Raw genomic sequence first — 23,852 nt, forward strand, 5'->3', positions numbered from 1 at the left:
ATGTATTGTTTGTTTGTGTATTACCTTGAAGTGTAGCCTAAGGATACCGAATGGATAGGAATGGGAAATCGTTTTTCCTCCTAGTAATTAATGCATGACAAATATGAAAATTATGAATGCAAGGCGGAATTTCGTTAGAGCATTTATTTTTTATTTTTTAATGGCTGCTGTCTTAACACCCCCCACCACCCACCTATTGAGGCGGATTGCGAGGTCGTATGTCGACGTGGGTGTGATGCAAAATATTAGACTATGAAAAAATCTGCTCGATCTTTGGCGTGACATTTAGTGGAGTTTGAAAAGAAGATGGAAAAATTTATCACCACGAAATAGAATATAAAATAAGTTCAACCATATAACAATCGTAATATTTAAAAAAAATTCCATTATAACTAGAGCGTTACGAGTATGTTGCTCTGATCTCGGCTTCAAATCATCTCCTTGTCTCGTATGATATCTTACTTTGTATTCACGGAGATTTATATTTATTTTTTTATGAAAATAAACTTGAAAGTCTTAAATTTCGGGAAACTTTCGTTTCAGTGATTTTTATAATACCGTCACTTTCATGGTTCATAAACACCGACACTTCATAAAAAATAGGGGACTCTGGAGGGCTAATTCAAAGTTTAGTGCGAGCTCAGTACAATAGAAGAGAGAGAGAGAGAGAGAGAGAGAGAGAGATATGGTAAAAAGGAATCCAAAAAGTAGAATGGAATGGTGCCTGCCATCAAACTGTTCAAAGTAAATCGGGGAATGGAAGGTAAAAGCGACCGAAAAGCGACAAAAAAAATGACGTCATTACCTGTTCCTCGATCACGGATTTGGCTTCGCTGAAGATTTCTAAAGCGTAATGTTGTCCTGGTCAGTATATATTGGATAAAAAATTTCAAATCATTACGCTCTGAGTTCGAGCGAGCCCAAGTATGTAAAGGACAAAAAGTTCAAGTAGGTGTGTATTCTTTTACTATCGTGAACTTTTTTTGGCAATTTTTTTACTTTGTTTAGGAAATGTGGGAAATGCATCGATTTTTTTTCATGCCTCGATATGTGTTGTATGAAGAGACTCTTTCTCGGCTGATGTGAGCATAAAATGTTTTTCGGGCTTGAATCCATGGGTGACAACGTTCCGAAGAGTTCATCGCCTTCAGGGCAGTTTGATGCAACGCGCTCCTCGAAACGCTGGCGGCGATGGAGTTTTTAACCCGAGCGGAAGCCCATTCAGTGATTGATAGGTGTTACATATTGTGATCGATAAGACTATTTTAACAAAAAATAAGTTCTTGGTGCTATTAGTTGGATTAAAAAAATATGTTCAAGGGTACATACTGTAAGCTTTATGAGATTTAAAAACCTGTGTAAAATTAAAATGAGAGAAAGAGCGAGAACAAAGGAAAATTTTGGCATTAATGCACAGTTTTCTCGAAACAAACCCATGATTGATTGCATCATAATAAATAATAATTTTTAATTTAGGCTAAGAGAGATATCCTTATTATTTTTGGACATTGTAATAATAACACGCAAATAATTACGGGTTGGTGCAAGAATTAGTCTCTTTTTGAAGCGCATTATGTACCAAAATAGATATGACGATGAATAGTGTTTTAAACGTATATGTTCTGTATGATGGCATGTGGTGGTAGATCCAGATACTTTTAATAGTTCTTTAGAGAAAAATGTTTCAAAAAATGAAAACCCACACTCATTTGACCTGCTCCCACGGGACTTTTCTTTTTTTGGAAATAGTCGATCGTTATCGGTCCAATTTGAGTCTCGCTCACATTAGCCGGGCGACAGCTTTTTAACGATGACGGCTCTTTCGCCGTCTACGACAGCTTATAGGAGAGGAAGAATGGTGTGTCGCAACGCAGCACCACGCCATTTCCGAAGGAGATTTCCCGCCGACGATGACGTTGCTACGTGATCTACGCCTCCTTCCCCCAGCCAAGAGTTCCACCGAAAAGCGGAGAAAATGTCATTTTCATGGATAATAATCCAAAAACTTCACTTCTACTTCTTCTCGCGCAATAGACTCTTCCTCGCATTATCCAATTCCTCGAACAGCCACCTTCCAAAACTCATTTCTCATTGCGGCATCTCAATTTTGGAATTATCTCCCTGAGGGCTTGCATCAGAAGAGCTCCATGCATGCATTAAAAATGCGTGAATACATGGATCTACTTAAAGTAGAGCAAAATAAAACTCACTGAGATAAATAAATCACAGCCTATGTATGTTTTAAAATTTTAATCCTTGCTTCCTTCTTATCCCGGTATTATATTTTTATCATACTGTAATATCTATTTTTGTTATATGTAAACGTCAATTTCTATTTTATTTTTCATGCTCCAAATGAGCTTTTTGGTGAGCTACTTATTGTAAATTGTGTTTCTATCCAAGGATGATGCCTAGAGCATGATAAAAATGTATTCTACTTTATTCTAAATGCATGTAATTCATTAACACCTGGGTAAATCTATTTACCACAGACAGATCTGTTCTTGTGATGGCTTTTTCTTCTCCATCATCTTTCTCTTCATCCTAGCATATTGAAGATTTCAAGCATTTGGTGTCCTCTTATTCCTCCACCCCTTCCCTTTTTGCTTTTTACAGTTGCTTCCTCGAATATTGCAATAAAGGATTGCTGATGAAGTCTTCTCGGGAACTCAGCCGGGTCAGGGGCCGTATTCTGTAACTCCAAACCGATCGGTGCGGCACCGATTCGTCGGGTGCGACGTCACACCGACTCCCGGTAAGAAGTCGTGCGATTCTGTACGAACCCGATCGGTGCGGCACCGACGTGAGGGCGAGAGATCGTCGGTAGCCTTGCCGACAGCAAAAAGGTGTCGGTACGGCCACCGACAAGTGGGTTTCATCAACTCCCCGGTGCGCATTGTACGTTTTATTTTGTTTTTATCTCATCACCGAGTAAACAATGAGGTTTGCTGCAATGTTTTCTTTTTCTGCCCCTTCGAATAGGCCACTATAATTCACTGTGTCATCATCTATATTGATTACCTTGACATAAATATAAGATATTGTTTAATAAACATGAGGTTTGCCACTATATAATGACATTCTCTCATTTATGTTACCACTTTCACTCGCTTGTAATAGGATTTCTTTCACTCTTATCATCATTTATTTGCTCCTTTGACATAAAAAATATATTTTTGATTAAATATGAGTTTTGCCGCAATGTTATCACTTTATCTCACTTAGAATAGGCAACTATTATTTCACTCAATCATCAATTGGCGTTTTTCTCGACATAGAAATAAGATCTTTTTATTTAAATATGAAGTTTGCCGTAACGGTATCAGTTTCTTTCATTTGTAATAGGCAACTATATCTCATTTTATCGTCAGGCATTGATTCCCTTGACGATAAAAGAAGATATTTGTTAATAAGTATGAGGTTTGCCGCTGTATTATCATTTTCTCTCACTTGGAATGCGCTCTACTTATACATATGTATCACAATTTCTTTACTTCCTCGTCATTACACTTCTTTTAATTACACCCAGCTCCATATTTTTATAACAATTTCCTAACTTGTTCCTCTTATATAACATTTACATTTGAATCCTACGTTCACGTTCCATGGTGTGTGATTTTCGTTTGCTACGGTGCCAATGGCATAACCTTCCATTGATAACATTTAGACGGAACTTACTTAATGACAACTATATTACCAAATCATGAATAAATAGCAATATACGGAACCAATTTTTAAAAGAAACTACGATCTCAAGGATAGTTTCAATAATTCATTTCAGCAACAACAATCTCCATCACATACAAACTATATTGTGATGATGTAATATTGTTTCCTTCGATTCTGTAGGTACAGCATTACTACCAAACATTATATAAGCATTGTTAACAACTTATCCAATATCGATTATCTTAATCTAGCAATAAGTCGTAATTTCCGCAAATAAACAGATTGAGAATGACGACAACAAACTGTGCCAATGAGTCTTCACTTGTTTTTACCCTTCTTTCATTGGTGGAGACACGTTTAACTTCGGATATATTCGGATTTTCCCTGTTTGGGAAGGAGAGGGAACCGTACCGACTGGTTTGATACCGACGACCATACTGAATCGCTGAATTTGCCGTCGTCGGTATGGAAACCTACGTCGGTACGGAATGATGCGCTGTGGGTGGGCTGGGAAGGGAAACCGACCGGTGCGGTACCGACGAAATACAGAATACGGCCCCAGGTTGGGCATTCCTGCCGACTTTTCGACGCCTTCTTCGCCGTCGTCATCAGAGCGAATGATGGATCTGATGACGATGGCGGAGAAGGCCGTCGAAACGTTGGCAGCAATGTCCATCCTGACCCGGCTGATTTCCCGAGAAAACTTCAACAGCAAGATTCGCGGGGAAAGCACCAAATAAAGGGTTCTTCAGTGATCCCCTGGATTTGCTGTCGCTCACCTCGCCTTTGAATGAGCTAACAAAAGACACCACTCGCGTCGCTGACGGGCGGAGTGACCCGATTTTCACGGAGAAATGAGCCATTGTTACGTCTGTTAACCGAAATTTTTATTCTTGATGATGTCATGTATCAAATTCATTATCTATCACTGCCATACCTCGCGATTGCAAATGCTATGTCGCGAATATTGGGAATAAATGGATTTTTCCCACCTCAGCGCCGCGCTGTGGACAGGTTCAAAAATTGAGTAAAATACGCCCTAAGAGGAATCATAATTCAAGCTTTTGTGGGGCGTACCAGGTCCTCCTCTACGCAGTCTTCATGAATCCTTCCATTCTTTCCTTTACTTGAAATGTCCCTTCTCAAGCAATTCCCGATCCAGTCGTTTTTCCAGTCCAATATGAGTTATTTCTAATTCGGCGCACATTTAATTTTAACATCAAGATGGTCGCCAGGATAAATTCCCATTACAAAGTTATAACGATGAATTCTCATAATGTCCTCTCTGCATATCCTTACTCCGTAGTCCTGGGATAGAATCCGAGATGAAATCTTCGAATATACCCAAATTAGAATCCTGATGTTCTACTTTTCCGTGACTTCCTTTCAATGCCCCGAGTACTTACCTCTCGGGACTTCTCGGGGGATTTTTCCTCCAATTTTTCCCACCATTATATTTCTAGCAGATAAGAGAATGGAGAAGAAAAACCGACTTTCACAGCATTTGTCGACTTCGAGATGACCTTGATAATGTGAAATGGAATTCAATGCATAGAATTCTGGAAGAAATCGGAGTGCTCCACAATGATCGCAGAATTGTTCACAGGTTGTATAAAACCAAGTAACTGCGATAAAATGTGGACCCAATTGTGCAGAAGCAAGAATTGGAAAGTGAATGAGACACGGGTGTACGCTGTCCCCCGTAATTTTTAATTTTTAGATGGAGAAAGCCATCAATGAAATAAAATGGAGGGCTTTGGGTGACAATATCAACCGATAAAGAATTAGTATGCTGCGGTTTGTTGACGACATAGCAGTCATAGGCTAGACAGAGAATGATTTGAAGAAGAATTTGGCAAAAAAATTGGAATGGATGAGGGCCAAATATCAGCCTCTTACTCCAGACTTAAGTCATTGACGAGTGAATGTCACACACTCTGAATAAGGAAAGGGTGCCGACACGCACCTCGAGGATTATGATTTTTGGGTGTCCGAAGGCTCCATCCGAGGTTGCACTGGGGACTTTTCGATCAGCATCTTTGTTCTCTACCCACTAGTGCTTTGAACTGCACTTAGACATTTACTCGAAGAGAAATATAATGATCATCGTCATTAGTCAACAATCCTAAGGCCTGAATCACACGATCATTTTTTTCGCCGCGAAAAGTGATCACTATCGCGATCACTAGAGTGATCACTCGCAAATGATCGTCGCCGGCAATTGTTTTTCGCGATCGCGATGAGGATTCCCATTGCTATTTTTCATCTCTCGTCCGGTCGCTTTTCCGTCGCTAAAACCGTCCCTAAAACCCCATATCAGCCAATCGGAGCGCACGCTCGTATGGAGCGATTGCAGCGTAACGTTTGACAATCGTGGGAACGACCGACAAACACGCCGTATGTTTTCGTTATGCGGGTCCCTTGAAAACGAGCTGTGATATTGAAAGTGATGCGAAAAGCGACGGCGGGAGTGACCGTGTGATTCAGAAAAATCATCACTATAGTGATCGCTTTTCGCGACGGGAAAAATGATCGTGTGATTCAGGCTTAAGATTATTATCTCCATTACGCTCTCCTACCCGCTTTAATTTTCATAGCGACGCATTTCTTCTCATTTACATCCTTTATAAACTATCCTGCTCAACCCATTCTGAGCCGTCCCTTGCCATTCTCCCCAACCACCTATCCCTCTACGATTGTTTTCATCAGGCCATCATGCCTCGTAATGTGGCCAACTAATTTGTCCCGTCTTCTCCGTAAAGTTTTTAGAAGACTTTTCTTCTCTCCTACTCTTCTCAGCACTTCCTCATTACCAACTCGGTCGATCCATTCTGTCTTCATAGTTCTTTGGTAGCGCCGCTTTTCGAATGCTTCCACTGTTTAATTATCGGCGGCAATCGTTGTTCAAGCATGTCTGCTATAGTTAAACGTGCTCTATATGTAGTATCTGATGCTTTGTTTCTTCACTTACATACTTTTATTGTCAGCTGTAAGTAGATTCTTCTTTGTATGGAAAGCCCTGCTCATCAGTGCCATTCTGCTGACTAGGTACTTCTTTCTTGCTACGGCCATGGTTGGTACATCGTCCACCTGACCACAAGAGTTTAGTAAGTGTAGTTAATTCTGTAATTTATAGGATTGAAGTTTGCCTAAATTACTCTAATTAAATTGAGGTTAGTTGGAGTGAGTTTCCCAAATACACTCTCACTCAAACTCAACCTGAGTTTTGGATTTAAACCACGGTTTGGTTAAGAGTGAAGACTCAAAATGGAGTCACGTACAGAAATACTGTCGTAAGTGCTGAAACGCATCATTGCCCCTTATAATTGTTCTCTCTCCTTTGGAAGACCACCGCGTCGTACTTCATGTGCTGGTTCACGATGCTGCGAGTGCCGGCCCTGGTGACCTTGGGGCGGCGCTGCGACAACTACGCCACCTGCCTCGATCCCGAGGACGAACTCGCAAATGGAGACTTCAGGGCCGGCGGTGGCGACAGGGAAATGCCTTTCGCGTGCGCACAATACAGCTTCTGCCCAGGTGAGCCGGGACAAAGAAAGGACTCGGTTTGTAACACAGCTCGGCATTCCTAAAGCCTCAAATCACGCGATCGTTTTCCTTTCCTTTCCTTGCGAGCGACCGCTTCACTGATGGCGGACAAATGATCGTTCCACGCGATGGCTCCAGGGATGGAAAAAAAACATTCCTTCTTCCCTGAATCGGCACGCCCCTTTGTCCGTCGCTGAAACCATCGTTGGTACTGCAAGGGAACGGCCCGGGACCTGAATTCGCACGCAAGTGTGGGTTCTTGCCCTTGGTGTCGGGAAGCGAATAATAATCACTCACAAATATTTAAAGTTTTTACCCCAAAGTTAATTTCCAAGTAAAAGGTCCCAGTTTCCACATCAATTCAAAGAAAGGACAAGAATTAATAATGGACTTGTGCGTTTAGAGTAGCCAAAATTTAGGATATCAACAAAGTCTTGGGATTTGTACCTTTCGCTTTTAAAACAGACTAAACCTTCCTCTTCCTACCATCCCTCTTTGTCGAAAACATCCTCGTTTCACCTTCCCTATAAAATGGCACGGTGTGCAGACGCAATTGTCACTCGCTTCCTTGACTCAGTCACTGGTCACTCGTCTCTCGTCAGTAGCACAGAGTAATTATATATAAAGTTTAAACTTACTCAATTCAGTAATCAGTTACAATGTTGCCGTCGGCGGGAGTCGAAGCGCGGGCCCGTTCTACTGAAGCGCCTCGCTATCCACCCGTGCCATCACCAGCAGCTCCTCTCCTTCCCGAGACTTTGGCAATATCTTAACTTTTTGCTCTTCTAGACGTCACTAAACAACATATTTATGCAAATTTTGAAAATGGAAATCTTCCATTTCCGGAGCACTAAAGTACCGTCTTTCAGCCAATTTGAAGTCACGGCAGTCAGCAGTGATTGCGACGCCTCGCTTGGCCTTCAATTGAATGACAGTTGCAAATACGGAAAGTGATGGAATGAGCGACAGGGAAAGGGATAGAGGGAATGACCGCGTGATTCATTATATAATGGGTCGAAGAGCGATCAATCTTTGTTCCTTGAAAAAAATATCGCTTTCACTCTGATGAAAGAAATGATAGTGTTATTCATGCATTAGATTTCTGGAATGCTGCTGACCTCCATTTCTCCAACTCGAAGCTAGTTCCTTTAGTTCTCTGCTTGCTTCTTCCTTGTATCCTTATTTATCTCCCTTAAATACTAGTTTATTTATTATTTATTTTTTTAAATACGTATCGGTGCAAGTAGGTTATCGCCTGGTGGTAACATGAGGGCTAAATTATATGAATGAAACGCCTAACAACCTAAAAATTGAAGCAATGGAACATAAAAAAACCTATGAAACACAAAAAGCGCTCTAACACGAATACTCCACTTAGTATAATAATTAAAATCGAATAACCCAATTTACAGGGCTCCCTAATGAACCATAATGATATCAACCAATATATGAAGAACAATTAATCTAAAAAATTTTAATATTTTAGGGGAAGATCTTTAAAAATTTCTTCAGGTAGGTATTTCCACTCATACATTACTCCATGCAGGTCATACATTACTCCATGCACGCAGAAAATGGACATTTCTTCAAAATGTCCATTTTCTGCGTCTTGAACTTAATTTTAAATTTGTGATCTTTCTTTCCATTGTAGCCGGGTGAGTCCATGCTTTTGACCTTCCTTCCAAGTCCACTCTTTCATAAACGCTTTGTAGACCCCACATATCCTATAAATGGTTCTCCTTCATTTAAATGTTTTCCATCCCAAATAATGTTTTTTATAATGGCAAATTTCACGAGAAGGTAGAGCCATGTTGATACTTCGTAACTTAGAGTTTATGAGTTCCGGGTGGTTTGTGAAAGAATACATTATTTCCGGCTCGATATATTTCACACAGAAGAAAAGGAAACCAGCGAGACACATATTCAAATGTTTCTCTGGGATTTCATGGTAAAGATCAGGGCGATTGTAATTTTCGCGCTGTGAGTGAAACAACGGGTACAATTTTTGAAACGCTCACGCACGCTTAATTTCGATTAACCAAATATTATGAATAGATGCATTATGCTCTCGCTAAGATTGAGCGAACAAAAATTTGGAAGCAATGCCTATTAGCAATTAATCCAAGAAAAGAAATCCATAAAATCAATAGAATCCATAAAAAATAGAAGTAAAAAATAACAACGCTGAAGTCGTGCTTGGGATTTATCACTTCGAAATTAATAGCTATCGGACTGAAACACGTTTTCGCCCGACTTCCCGAATTCCGTTTCAAAAGAGTTTATTGCGTTAAACGTTAAAAAAAACATTTTAAATTTTAAATATATCGATCATTTTACATTAAAATACGTTAGGCGAGATGGATTGGGAATCTTTAGAGGTGTGTATAGGCTAAATTTACTCAATAAATTTGGAGAAGATTTTTTCTCAGACGACGTGAAACATATCCTTCTTCCAGCTGTGGTGGACGTAATCACGAGAAGAAAACATAGGAACCAGACTGCCAAACAGATTCAACATGCCATTCTTTCCTCGTGCTGTAAAGGTAGCAACGGTGTCTCAAATTTGTACAATTGATTGCGTCACTCACGACTCGCGGACGTATAATTCCATTTATCATTTTCTATTGTTCTAACCTTACATGGATTTGCTACAGAAATAACTGGCCGTTGCAAAGTTTTCCCTATGCACAATATATATGGGCGAATATTTTGTTATTATACATAACATTTTTATTTCCATATGGAGATCGTCTTTCATGCAGATTTCTGGTGATTGGTCAACCACTGCCAAACACTCTGAATATGTGCATACCATTCAGACCCCTCTAACGTCGTTTTAACCCCTGCCAAACACTCTGAATGGTATGCACATATTCAAAGTGTTTGGCAGGGTTTAAAACGACGTTTGAGGGGTTAGAGATGGTTTCCATGAAATCAATAGAATCCATGAAAATTAGAAGTGAAAAAATAATGACGTTGAAGTCGTGCAAGGATCTTATCACTTTGAGATTAATAGCTATCGGACTGAAATACGTTTTCGGCCAACTTTCCGAATTCCATTTTAAATAGTATAGTTAAAGAAACCAAGTTGATTTCATTCTTGACCAGAAACGTAGGGTATTATGTAGAAGTTGATAACAACTCTTCCTCCTGACTTACAAGCACGGTTCCTTGTTTGCCTCGTTTTCTTCGTGCAACTCGTGATTTCAACACTAGTTAGAATCGTGAATTGCGAGTGAAGCTTACTCGTTTACGGGCTCCGTCGTGCCACGGGCATTATTTCATCGTGAGAGTCATTTCCACTCCTGGTCGCCCCATAGGTTCCCATCGATGGGATGAAAATGCGCCACCTATCCCTCGCGGGGATTTGCGTGTTTGATGCTCATCTGTTTTTCGTGGCGGTGAGAGAGGAATCGAGGCTTTGAGAGAGCGAAGAGACTGAAATTTGAGTCCGCATCATAGCGTGATCAATAGATATTTGGAATTTTCCCACGAATGGGCATTTTATCTACTACCCGGAGAATTCCGAAGCATACTCCACGAATTTCCGAGTACTACGTACACGCTAATGACGTCGCACTTCATCCTTTCTGTCGGCATGTTTTTTTTTCCTTAAAATCTTCCCGACGCGTCGCTCGCTAACAGCGTGCGGTTGCCAAAACAAAAGATTTTCTTACTTCAGCATCAGGCCTAGTTTTATAATTTTCTTTCTGAAGGTAAAAAATTTGAAATCGGGGTAAAATCATTAACTATTTTTACTAGTGTAAACTTCAAGGTGATCTCATTCTTGACAAGAAAGCAGAGATTAGGAAATGGCAATTAGGACGACTAGAAGTTAGGGAAGAATTTTGTGCGGCTTGCGCAAGCGGATGTGGTAATTGATAAAATTTCGGGCTTTCAAACTCACTGGGCAGTGTTAGTGGAGAGCAGATTCAACCAGCTTCCCAGACGTCTCAGCTTGCTTACCCATGGCTTTCAGGAAGACGTACGCACGTCGCAGTCGGAGGTGAAAGTAATGCGATCGCTCTGAGGAAATGTTCTTCACTTTAGAGATAAGTAAGGCAGCAGTGGTTTGTGCGCAAGGAAGGATAATTGGAATTGACGCTTCGAGGCATGACTAAAAGGGAGTGTGGGTGGGTAGAGACTTGGCTGCTAATTGAAGGGTCCTGGGTTCGAATCCTTAGTGATGCCTCCAGACACACCCAAATATGAATGAATGAATGAATTTTTTACTCCAACCTTGAATGTACACTTTTATTAACAACACAAAATTAATGGAGCTTTAGGTAGCTTCAACAGTTAAAATAAAAAAAACCAGCATGGAAGCTACCATCTTAAAAATTAAATTCAAGGCAGGCCAGAAAACAAAAAGAAAGTATGTATAATTTTTTGAAACATTATCCTTATGAAACATATATGTGACAATAACTTACAATAAACAAAAACAAAGTATAGTTTATGGACAGAACAAAATAAATTTATTTTTTCCCTTTTCACAAAAATATAAAAATAGTATATAAAATAAAATAATATATAATAACATGTATGTATTCACAATCACATCAAAAAAGAGCATTTATAATATCATGGGATAACAACCAATCTTTGGCCTTTTAAAAAAATTATTTATACTCTTTAACTCTTTGATCGAACAAGGTAATTTATTAAAAATCTTCGGCCCCAAATAAAGAAACGATCTTTTAAATAAAGAAAGATTAGGCTTGGGAACTAAAAAATAAAATCCTCTTTAAGTGCGAGGTGGCCCAAAGGAAAACACTGAATACACCCATACACTGAATGCGTGATATTCTCACGACTGTATCGAAGTCTGGTGTGAACTCTACTCCATCCTATCAAAACCAACCTTCACCTTGAATCAGTGAGTGAGGGAATGGTATAAGGTAGTTCTGCTAAAATGCTTATTCAAGCAGCAATGTTATGATGAAGATAGGAGGAATCACTGAGTTCTACAGAGAATTTGGTCCTTCATATCAGTCTCTTTCCATCTTACGGACGACGTTTTCACCGCCTATATTTTTAAAAGCCTTTTTCACATGCCTGTCTCATGCTGTAAAAATCGTGAAGACATATTCAGAATTATTTCACAGAAGATGTAACGATGCCTCGTGGGTTCTAGACAGAAAATAACAGCTTGACTATCCAAACCAATTGTATCATAAATGTCCAAACTATCAATTTATTAACCCCTACTTCAGTCATTTAAATGCGACTGTTACTTATCTGCGAAATGTCTCTTATCATGCATTTTTAATTTGTAAATTTCTTTCGTGTTAGTAACAAATTTATGAATAGAAAATCACAAATCTACTCAATCATTAAGCATCAATTCAATCAAAAGAATCAAGCATCATCAATCTTGCGAGAATCGAACCTGGCCGCACAAGCAATGACTACAGCACAATACCTGGCATACCAGTGGCAGTGTGAGTATAATGACTCCTGTGTGGACTCAGAGACAAGGAATTCTATGCGTGAATTTTCTTTTATGGACTAAATAATCAATTCCATCCTGCTGCTTGTCGGTGGTTTTTCCTACTTGCAGGTTCCTGTAAGTCAGTGAGGTTAAGACAGAGTTGTATGATGACGTTTCTCGCAATTCCCCTGGCGTGTTCGTCTAATAACTCGAACAGTCTTGCCTCTCGGGACGAGGACCACCGCTGATATGTGTTGCCACTGATTGAGGAATGATCGGAAGTCCTCGAATGAATAAGTCTCCCGCCTCGTCACCGTAATATGCGCTCAAGCTCCTACGGCTCAAAGTCAGGATTGTAAATAGAGTGGTTTCCTATTATTTTTTTATTGCCTAAATCGAAAGATTATTACTCCTGGAGTACGCATTTCACGCTTTTAGATTTTTAAATGACGATATCTATTTTTAGCGATTAAATGAAAAGTGAAAAATTTCAAGCGCGCGAAAACGCAACGGCTAAGTATGAATGCTGGGAAAACCCCGTGTGACGTCATTCTCGTTCCCGCTGCCGCCGTGGGAGGTGACCTTGGGGCGAGGCTTTGAGCGCTGATACGATGCAGGCTGCTAGCAGGTAGCGGAGTACCCTGCTAGCAGGTAGCGCTTGTCTTAAAAACCGATTATTAATACCCTATCAAAAGAAGGAAACTTTCCGACCTTTCCGGCAGTTTTAATAGCTGATTATTAAGACATGTTTCTCTGAGCTCTGTGACTCATGCATGCATTGGTAATCTCAGACGATGTAAAACTCCTATCCACTCGTATAGAAACTAGGTCCCTGTGACGTCACGTGAAGTGGCATCGCATGAGCGCCAATCTGGCCTTTTTCAAATGAGGTTAAAATTGACCATTGCCATTCGTCTAAACCGGTATTTCTAAAATCAAATAATTTGTATATTATCGGTGGGTAACGAATCGCAATCAAAGCCTTTCGTTTTATTTGATGAAGGAAACTACCCTATTCATGACCGCCGAGACAATTTCTTCCAGCCCCGGTCACCATTACCTTCCAATTATTTCAAAAATTGCGATGAATAAATATCTTTTTTAGAGGAGGAACTTATAAAAGCCGGTATATTAATTGAAATTATTTTCTAATGATATCCCTTAACATTAGTGATGAATCTAAGGTAATCTAAGGGGGCACTCTTGTCGACTGGCCCCTTACACATAATCTATATGCTTAATTAGTATTCTGCCGATTGAGGTAGGCTTTCATGGAGTACTTTCATGGAGTTCGTGGAGTCTCCCCTCCTTTCGTGGACTTCCATCTTAAATTATCTCATAATCACAATAAGGCCCACCTACTCCTTTCCATTCTTTCGAGCAATCCTTTTCTCTTCCTTCCTCTCCCTCGTTTACCCAACATCCTACCCTCTAGCACTGTTTTCGCTTAGCATTCGCTCATTCCATACCTTCAATCTCAACTAGAAGCTGCCTCTCATTACCCACCATGTCCAACGCTTCGTCTTTCCTCTTCCTCTCCGTCCACTTCACCTTCTCCATTCTTCTCCGCACCCACATCTCGAACGCCTCCAGTCTTCTCTCGTCCTCCTTCCTAATCGTTTACGTTTCCGCACTGTAAAGCGCTACACTCCATAACAGATTTTTCACTAACCTTTTCTTTAAACTCTTATGTAACGATCCTCTTATAAGATCCTTCCTGTTTACGAACGCCTCCGTTGCTAATGCATTTTCCCTTCCCAATTCCCTTATTGCTGTATCCGCTACCCTTGAATTTTCTGCCCAAATAATTGAATTGCTACACCCGCTCAAGTTTTTGCCCACCTACTTTAATCTTTAGTCTCACATTGCTAGCTTGCGATTCATTACAAAACAGCGTAACCTAGGTCCTCTTGTGATTGAAAAGGTGTGAAAAACAATCAGCGTACAAGTTCGCTGATTTCTCTTTTACGCGCCCACAATTAGCGATACTTTTACTGAAGTTTTGAATAGGCGTCTATTTATTTCCTACCCTCTGCTCCCTGGGTCATTCAATCGAGACTCGCGTTCAGTGGACTCATCAGTCCCTCAGAATCGCCTTATTTTGGATACACGATAGTGCTCGGTTGTTAGCCGCACATTCCCCATCCCGTCATTTGGGAATCTACCGGCAGCCACACTCCTTAAGCTCCAAAACACTTTTAACTCCAAGCGCTGCTTCGAAATTCGGGTTAAATTTCGTTCCCCATGTCTTCTCGTGCATGTGGAGTGGTATATTATGCTTACATAATATTCAAATAAATTCAGAGGTAAGGAAAGAAAGGAATTGGAACATATAATAGAAAAAGAAGGAGTCAGGCAGCATTTTTACCCTCTAATTACTGGTTTTTTCCATCTAACACAGCACCGTTGTCCTCGTCCTTTTTCTATGACATGATCCTATCCCTTTCTTACCTTACCTGTCAATTTATTTGAATGTTTACGCTTAAGGCGTCGTGTGAATGAATGAAGTAATGCTTACGTAATTAATATTTTGCTGAAATAATTTACAGCCGGTTTTATAACGTCTGTTTAGCGGCAGCCATAAGATGATAGTCTTCAATTTTTAATAACGATGGCTGAATGTTCTGATTAACTTGAATTCTGATCTTATATACCTGCTAAACAGAACTTTCAACCACCTCTTGGAATAGGTTGAGGCTATATCATCTTATAGTTAGCGTTAACGACACATTATAAAACTGGCCTTTTGGGTATTCTTAGCCTCTCCGATTATCCTTAAGCTTCTCAATGGATTAAAATTTGTAATTGTACTTATTTCCTATGGAACTGTGCTGATAAGAAAATGCAGCCCGCTCGCATGAAAAAAATTGCCGACCCCTGATCCATAGGAGGGCGTGGACGTCATTACATCATTCTTAATGTGTGTCACCTCGCAGCGAAGGGCTCCAATTTGGCGGAATAAGGAACCCTGTCCCTCGAAGTAAAATTCTCGCGGTATTGACTCGTTTTCCATCCGTATTTGGGCGGGTCGCTCTCGTAGGATTATAAATCAATCGCTAAGGCTTGCGACTGTTTGCGCAGGGAATTGTAGCACCGGTTAGCTATATGTGAATGCGGGAAGTCAGGCAATTTTGGAGAGAGGAATTTGGATAAAAGATCGAGATGTTTGGGTTGATCATAATGGTATAGATCTATTACTAGCGCCAGAGAATTATACTTTACCGAAAAATCATTAAAGAAGTTGATTTATATGTTTATATTCATCTGTTTATGGTTTTGTAATCGGTGAGATATCGGTTAAAATGCCGAAGTTTCTCAAAGGAAAAATCGTTATACTTGAAATATATTCGAATATGAATACCTCAGACGAGCCAAGTAGTTGCATGGGAAAGGAATATGAGTGGAATATTATTAAATGGGCAGATTCTATTGCCAAAAGTCTACGATTAGATTACCAGCTGTAATTAATGCTTAGGTTACTTAAAAGCCAATATTTTAAATACTTGTTTGCGCAATTTCATCACTATGAAAATAAATATGAAAAAATCCAAGATTCTTGTATACGGAAGAGATAAAACTGTGACCGACGTACGCCTCAAAGGAGAGGGACTGGAGCAATTGGATTTGATCACCTACTTCGGGAGCAACATTACCTGGGACGTTAGATGCTCGACAGACATTAGCCCAAGCTAACGCAGTGTTCACGAAAAAGAGGCCGATGCAATGCTCGAAGAGATTAGGCCCTTATTAGACGAGGTAGCCAGGCGACGTCGCCAGCGACGAAACTGGCTACTCAGCTTGTCGCGGGTCATTGATTCTTATGGGCCTTATTACACGAGGGTAGCCAGCGACGTAGCCACACTTTGGCGACTGACTGGCTACCGAGCCCCGTCGCCACTCCGGTCGCCACTGGCTACCCGTACTGGCGACGCTGCGTTGTAGCATACGGAGCTTATTACACGAGGTCGCCAGGCTACTCGGTCAGTACACCTTGCTTGGTACTGCTCACTGTTGTGTTGTGTTCTGTTGTGAGTGGGTGAGTTGCTCAGTATGTCCACGCCAGTTGAGAAAATGTCTACATCTTCTGATTCAATCGAAGGGATACGCGGAGTGAAGAAGAAAAAAGAAGAGCCGCACAAATACGATCAAAAGAAAAAGCATGAAAAGCTCATGAAAAAGTGCCAGAAGTAGGCCGACACAAAATTAAACACTGAAGAATTGATTAATGAAATCGAAAAACACCCTTGTATTTGGAACTGTGGTGTAGAGGAGTACAGTAACGAACACGTTAAATTGTGTGCGTGGAATGAAATTTTATGCACCTTCATACATGATTTTGAGAACAGGAGCTGAAAAAATAACCCTCAGTAGGTATTGTGAGGTTACAACTTGTAGGCCTAACTTATAAAAATAGCTGATCATTGTATATGTCCACTGAAAGCAATTTAATTTTAAATGAAAATATGGCACTTTAGGTAATATTAAATAGCTCAGTTTCAAGTATGATAAATTTAAGACAGTTATTAAACAGAATAAATAAGGAGCACCATAGTATGTTGACGGAAAAAATATATTTCAGGGCACACATTAAAAATTGTACAACAGCTGAAAATGTGGATAAATATTTTTAAAAGTATTATTTTCTGGGTAATAAACTTATTTTGCAAAACAACAATTGAAAAGTAAGGATAAAATAGGTTTGGTTATTGCCTAAATAATTTACAGTTATAAATTTACAATCTTGAAATGATTTAATTTTATTTCTTTGTTTTATATCGCACTAAGCTAAATATTTCTCCGGTGATACTAATCATGACAACTTTAAAATTTTCCCCAAATGTTAAGTTGACAAAATATCATTGAAATTTTTAGAAGTACACGTACCTATATTCAAATGAAAAAAATACAAAATCAAGAAATTCAAACCATTTCTCAACATTCACGTACTGTTACTATTTACCAACTGTTAAGCACTAGTGCCTTTGTTTAAATATTCCCCATTTGCCATGATACAGCTCCTGCTTCACTGACGAAGTAATCGCACAACTTGTCCCTGAGCTGTGTAGATGTTTTTGTTGGTGTTGTAGCTGTTTCTGAAAAATTCTGGCTACTGAATTGGCTACACAACTGGCTACTAGGTTCGGTAGCCAGTGCGTCGCCAGCTACCGTCGCTGGCGACGTCGCCTGGCTACCTCGTCTAATAAGGGCCTAAAGACTCGACGACAGGAAACAGTACGTGAAAACATTTTGTATAGGTAGTGACATTGTATGGTTCAGAAGCATGGACCATTAGGAAAGGACAGAGCAACACAGAGGATATAATATTAGAGCCACACTATTTTTCCAGGTCCGATAGAAGCGATAAATTAAGAGAGATGTTTTGCCCAACGGATAAATATGGGAATTCGTTTTTCCCCCGAACCATTAAGGACTTTAATAAACGCTAGTCCCAACGACGTTAGAGCACTTCATTTTTTTTAGCTGTAAACGGCTGGTGTCCTAACACCCCCTGCCACACACGCCTTTTAGGCGGCCTACGGGGTATTATGTAGATGTAGATGATAAGGAAATAGTAGGGGCCCTCGAGACCTTGTGCTGGAGGTGGATGCTGAATAAAAATATACGGATGGGGTGAGAAATGAGGAGGCATATAGAAGATAAGAGAAGAAAGGACACTATACACCATAGAAGAGCGCGATGGATTGGTCACGTGATGAGGTACAGCAGTTATGTGGGAAGCATAATGGAAGGAAAGAATTAATGGAAAGTCCCCAAACCAAGGGACGATTGTTTAAAACTGATGAAGCTGGATACGGGGAAGAAGAGAACTAGCTTGGGATCGGGAAAAATGGAGGGAAACAGTAAACCAATCTTCGAATTGCAATACTATGAATTTATTGTTTTTGCATCGATATTTTACAGACGTCGTTGGCTACTCGTTTCGTGACGTCGAACGATGGGCTGAATCGAAAAAAAGCCGTCCAAAACCTCAGAAAACGATTTTTTTGAGCTAGGAAGTAGAAACTTCGCATAAATATTCTCTAATAAATTGTGCATAACTTGTCCGATTTGTTCCCTCACGTTACACGTATGCTCGATGGCGCAATCAAAATTTTGTCGTATAAAGCGTTGCGCAATTTCAGCAAATGCTTTCAGTGCTAGCCTGCGCAATGACGTGCCCCGTGTAAATCGGCCTTCAGAGTTGCATCGTGGTGGATGCTATCAGACAATAATTCCCCAAATTTTGGGAGATTTGCCTTGATTTTTGATTAAACTGGTGTAATGTTTGATACATCAGGGCGCCAAGTCAATTTTTATGAGAATATTATTTGTGGTTTTTATTCGTTGAAGGCGTGATCTCGCCGCCGTAAGAGAAACCGGTGATACGTTAGTTTGGAGGGGTTTCAGCATTCATGCAACAGACTTACGATGAATCGTTCCTTTCCTTGAATGTGTATAGATCCATGCTGTCCGGGGAAGCAGTACTCGTCGGCGGAGCAGTGCGCCGTGGACGTTGCGGGCCCTTGTAGCGGCCTCGAGGGCCAGTGCGTCTTACGCCCGGAGGAAAACACCCACCTGGACAAAATCGCCCTCAACCACTGGAACGTGAGCTGCGACTGCTCCTCGGCCGCACCCAGGGGAAGCGCGCCTCCTCCTATTGCCGCACCCGCCAACGGCACCCGCGTGGTGCTCAAGGAGCGCGGCGGCTACGAGTGGCAGTCGCGGTTCGGAGCCTGCGTCGGTGAGCTTACATTTTGTCGTCACGACGACAAAGATGGCGGAACAAGCAATGGTCTTGTGTGTCGCTCGCAAATGTTCGTGGAAACATTGTGCACTATAGTATTTATGTGAGGGGGTGAGAAGTCAAGAAGTACAAGTGATTTGTTGGAGCTAGGTACAGAAATTGATAGAAAAAATATGCAAAAACTTGGTCGCCAAGGGATACAAGTGAGTCTCTGTTCTGTGCTCACATCGAGTGGAAAATCAAATGCACTACTGAGTATCTAATTGATCTCGTTTTTTTCTTTATCTATTTTCTGTTCCAATGATTGTTCAGAAAAAAATAAATCACTTGTGTACCCGTTTGCTTCTCACCCCCTTTTAAATCTTTTTAGAACACTTTTTTCTTTGGTGGATGGCACAAGTTGTTGCTGAAAAACAAAAGAAGAGTCGAATCGTGGAAAATCGATTATTTTTTAAAAAATAATGCACTATCGAGCTCTGTGAGCCGACCTCAGCACTATTTTAATGATACAGTGGCGTTAATTGGCTTAATTGCGGCATTAATTTGCTGATAACTCAAAAAGCACTACGCTTACGTGAATTTTATTTTGACTGTGACTCTTTTGATGTGATGAACTTTGTTCTCTGTTCTCTTCACAGCAACATTTAGATTCTAGTCGTTATCGACGTTTTTCCTAAACGCAGTAAAGCGCTGCAGTAAGAGCTTATAATAAAAGTATGATGAAAAGAGTGAAAGAGAATTCGGTGGAAGTAAAACGAAAAAAATTCTCAAAAGTACTGCTTTTTTATTAGAAATATACATGATTTTTTTCTCGGTGTGATTCTTTAGTTATATTGGGATATATACCACTTTCATTTGAAATATTAGTTTCTTTATTGCAAAAAAGGGCTTTAACTCGTGATTCATGGTTAATGAAATCACCTTTCGTACAGTGCCACCTCTCGGAGACACTCAAGACATCAAGATTTTCTTTGTCAACCTGCGTTGGAGAAAATTATCTTAGCTAGCGGTTGCCTCCTCTAGTTACCAATTCCAGTATCGTTACTTATGTCCACCAAGCTGAGTACTATTTTTAAAGCGACGCAAATTCCTTCTATCCAATTTGCCGTGCACAAAACTTTTGCGTGCGGCATTTTTTGTCCTCATTCAAGTACATACGAAAAAAGAGAATTCCTAATTTTGCTGAGAAAATTAGAAAAACACTCTCTTATCACTCTTAAGCGTAACTCGTTGGAACCTTTGCATGATGAAATATCTTTTCAAATTTCTCTGTCACAATGTTTACTATATCATAATTTTGGAAGCGTGATATCCCCTTGGGCTGGCTACTGACGGAAAGGTCTCCGGTTCATATACCGGATGAAGCCTTTGTACAATGTACAGTCCCAATCACAAACCCAGGGAAAGGACCAGCCCCCCTACCCTAAATGTGAAAGTAGTCTGACTTAGCCTGGGGTGAGCTCTACTACCGCCTAACCAAACCAACCTTCGGGTTGAAACTTTGAGTAAGTGGTACCAACAATCCTGTTGATGAATTATTCCTAATCATACCGGAAGTGGAGAAACTCGGGCTTGTTTATTTATTTAAGTAATTTCTCACGTACAGCATTTCCGCCAATTTACAGTGACGCAGTTACAAACACGAAATATAAACGTAAAACAATCAGAACAAAAAGTACAGGCTAAATATACTAGAGAGTCCAAATACAGGACACGCGGAAAGGGAGGCAAAGGAAGAGGTTTATTCATTCGCCGGCGAATGGGACATTGCGAGATTGATAAAGGAGTTTAAGGGCAGAAAAATCTTATCAATCTCATCTGGCAATGAATTCGGATGGGAGTGAAGGCGGCGGTGGAGTGAGCGTCTGACGAGGGATAGTCGAAGGATATATGCATATGGAGTAAGGAATGCGTACTTGTGGATCGATTAGGCACTCTGACATTAATGGAGGAAAGCAAATGTGACAATCAATGTGTGAGTATAGAATATGGTAAATAGATGTTGAATTTGTTTTAATTCTTTGATGGCAGAGATCAGGGATTGACAGAGACGATGGGATCGAACTAGAAGGAGTACTAGGGAAGTGGGGAACTCTGTGTTTTACAATTCGGGCTTTATTTTACTATCATGGCTGGGTTGATGTAAAAAATATAGTTGCCGTGGAAAATGCAAAGTTACTGTTTTATTTCAATACTCTTTTATGTTTTAAATCCCAAATGTAGAGAAAACCTAGTATTCTCAGTAATTATTAGAGATTTAATTACTTATTAGAATTATTAAAGTTATTGGATTAATTTTTTTAATTCTTGAGCTCCCGCCAATCCCGTCATCCGTTTGAACCAATGTGGTCCAATTTGTGGGCTTTGTCGGTGTCATTCGTGGACATTATTTAGTGACAGGGAACTGTGAGGATATTACCGAAAAAATAGCATTTTATGTGAGGAAGTCGGTGTGCTTCGTTAATATTTAAGCAAGGAGTAAATGGCTCCGTGCCCTTCCAAGGTTATCACGCCCCAGGCAAAGAGAGACGGCAGCCAAGAATAGTCATTAAGTTGCGTGGAAAATACGTCAATAAATGGACACAATTACGTCTGGTGACGTTAAACGCTCTTTCATATTGGTCTTGTAATTGGAAACGCCGAACTTAAAAATAATTTCTGGGTTCTCAGGTTGCTTTTCCATCTGCAGCGGGTGTGGGTGGGGTAAGCACTATGGAGGGAGAGTAGTTACATACGCTGAAAGAAGTGATGAGAAAAAATCAGGTAATAAATCAAAAGTAATGAGGTTTATGTCGATCTGAAGAAAGTTATCCAATGTCGAACTGGTGTTATGCGGAACAATTGGTAAAAATTAAACACTCATCACACTTTTCCCCAATTTTTCATATATGCATTATACATTTCGACTCATAATTATTATCTCATTTATGGATAACTTTGTCCGACTTATTTAAGCATGGATCTGCTGGCTCTTTATTTTAAGCATAATTTTCTGAAAATCCGTCTCTAAATAAGTGCTCCTGACTTTTTTGTATAACTGGCTCAGTAAAAGAAAAGCTGCTGCATGAGGAGTCGATCACCTTTGTTAAGTTTTATGGGTTTTAATTACACCGAGCAAGGTTTCGATTGCGCAGCACTCATTATATTGATTCAGAAGAATTCAAATTCCCTCAAACGTTGCTAAGTGTTTTGTTCATCCCTCATCAAGGTTGCGTTTGATAAAATCAATCATTTTTAAATATTATTTGCTGAGATTGACAATGTGATTTCAACATTTTAAAACCACACTTAAAGTGTGATTTAAAAAAATTGAAATCACAGTGTCCCCGGCTAGCAATTTTTACTCACTCTAGATCCACTCTGCCAGCATATAAGGGGAAGGGTTGCGCGTTTCATGCAATGCGCGGCTGGTGACAGGGACAGTGGCGCAGCGAGGGGGGTTTCGGGGGATAAACCCCCCCCTCAGAGCTCAGAGAAATTTTTAAATTTAATCCATTTTATTTAATAGGAATATATTACTAATAGAATAGTGTAAGGATTAATAAAATATCCCTCAGGCAGCCGTAAAACTAACCATTTTGAACCATTTATCTTAAAATTCCGCAATTTATCAATCTCGCACCTACCGCTTATTCTGGTGGGTATTCAACACCCCACACACCCCGGTATTAGTTATTCTTAATAGCCTTAATTCTTAGCTTCGCCCCTGGGCCTTTGAGGCAGCGTTTCTGCCCTGGGGAAATTGAAATGCGACAAAAGGGTTGAATTTTTGCCCATAGAGCTCTAAAGTACCATATTTCCTATACAGCACGCGGAGAAATATACTCGTGTATACTGAGTCGAAATTTAGTGTAAGGAATAAGTCGAGAATTCGCCCATTTTTACACGTGTACTTGCTGAGTAAATTTGGTCCAACTCCCTTGACCCTTATATACAAAATAATATGAAGCTAAATGTGGTAATGCATGTGCTGTGGTCAACACTAATCTGTTCATGATGAAAGTTTCAAGATAGATGATTCAATTAAGTGGTCCACCTTAATGCCAGCAAAATTTTCCCAGCGAAATCTCACGAATACGAATACGAATCATCTTGCAGCATATGTTATATAGGTATATACTTAATTCGGACTATTTATATATGCTCCTGTCGAGATATGAACGAGTTAACCATCAATTACAACTAAAATTATGCTGTTTATCAATTTTAAATTCTCAGTAATTTCGAATTATTTCCGTCATAGCCTCGGACCACGCAAATTGAACGCTGGGAAAACAATCACGTAACGATAACTTGTGCGACTTGAATTGGAAACATCAACGGCATCAACAATTCGGTAATTCCCCTAATCCTGGTGTACTTGCGCTCAGTGAAACGAATTGCGGTTTTACCAAGGTTTCGTGGTTTTTTAAAGTATGCAGCAGTACTTTTAAGATCCATCCATCATTTCATATTCGC

The 23,852-nt window shown here is 40.1% G+C and overlaps 1 protein-coding gene across 2 annotated transcripts in view; it reads left to right on the forward strand.

Moving 5' to 3' along the window:
• The window catches only part of LOC124156586, a 58,595-nt gene that overhangs the window by 23,374 nt on the left and 11,369 nt on the right, over positions 1-23,852 (forward strand). For both annotated transcript variants that reach the window (XM_046531217.1, XM_046531218.1), the window contains 2 exons: positions 7,017-7,206; positions 19,110-19,391. In XM_046531217.1, the coding sequence (XP_046387173.1) occupies positions 7,017-7,206; positions 19,110-19,391 (472 nt within the window). The remainder of the gene's footprint in view (positions 1-7,016; positions 7,207-19,109; positions 19,392-23,852) is intronic.

Source organism: Ischnura elegans, chromosome 3 (assembly GCF_921293095.1).
Source record: "Ischnura elegans chromosome 3, ioIscEleg1.1, whole genome shotgun sequence".
NCBI lineage: Eukaryota > Metazoa > Arthropoda > Insecta > Odonata > Coenagrionidae > Ischnura > Ischnura elegans.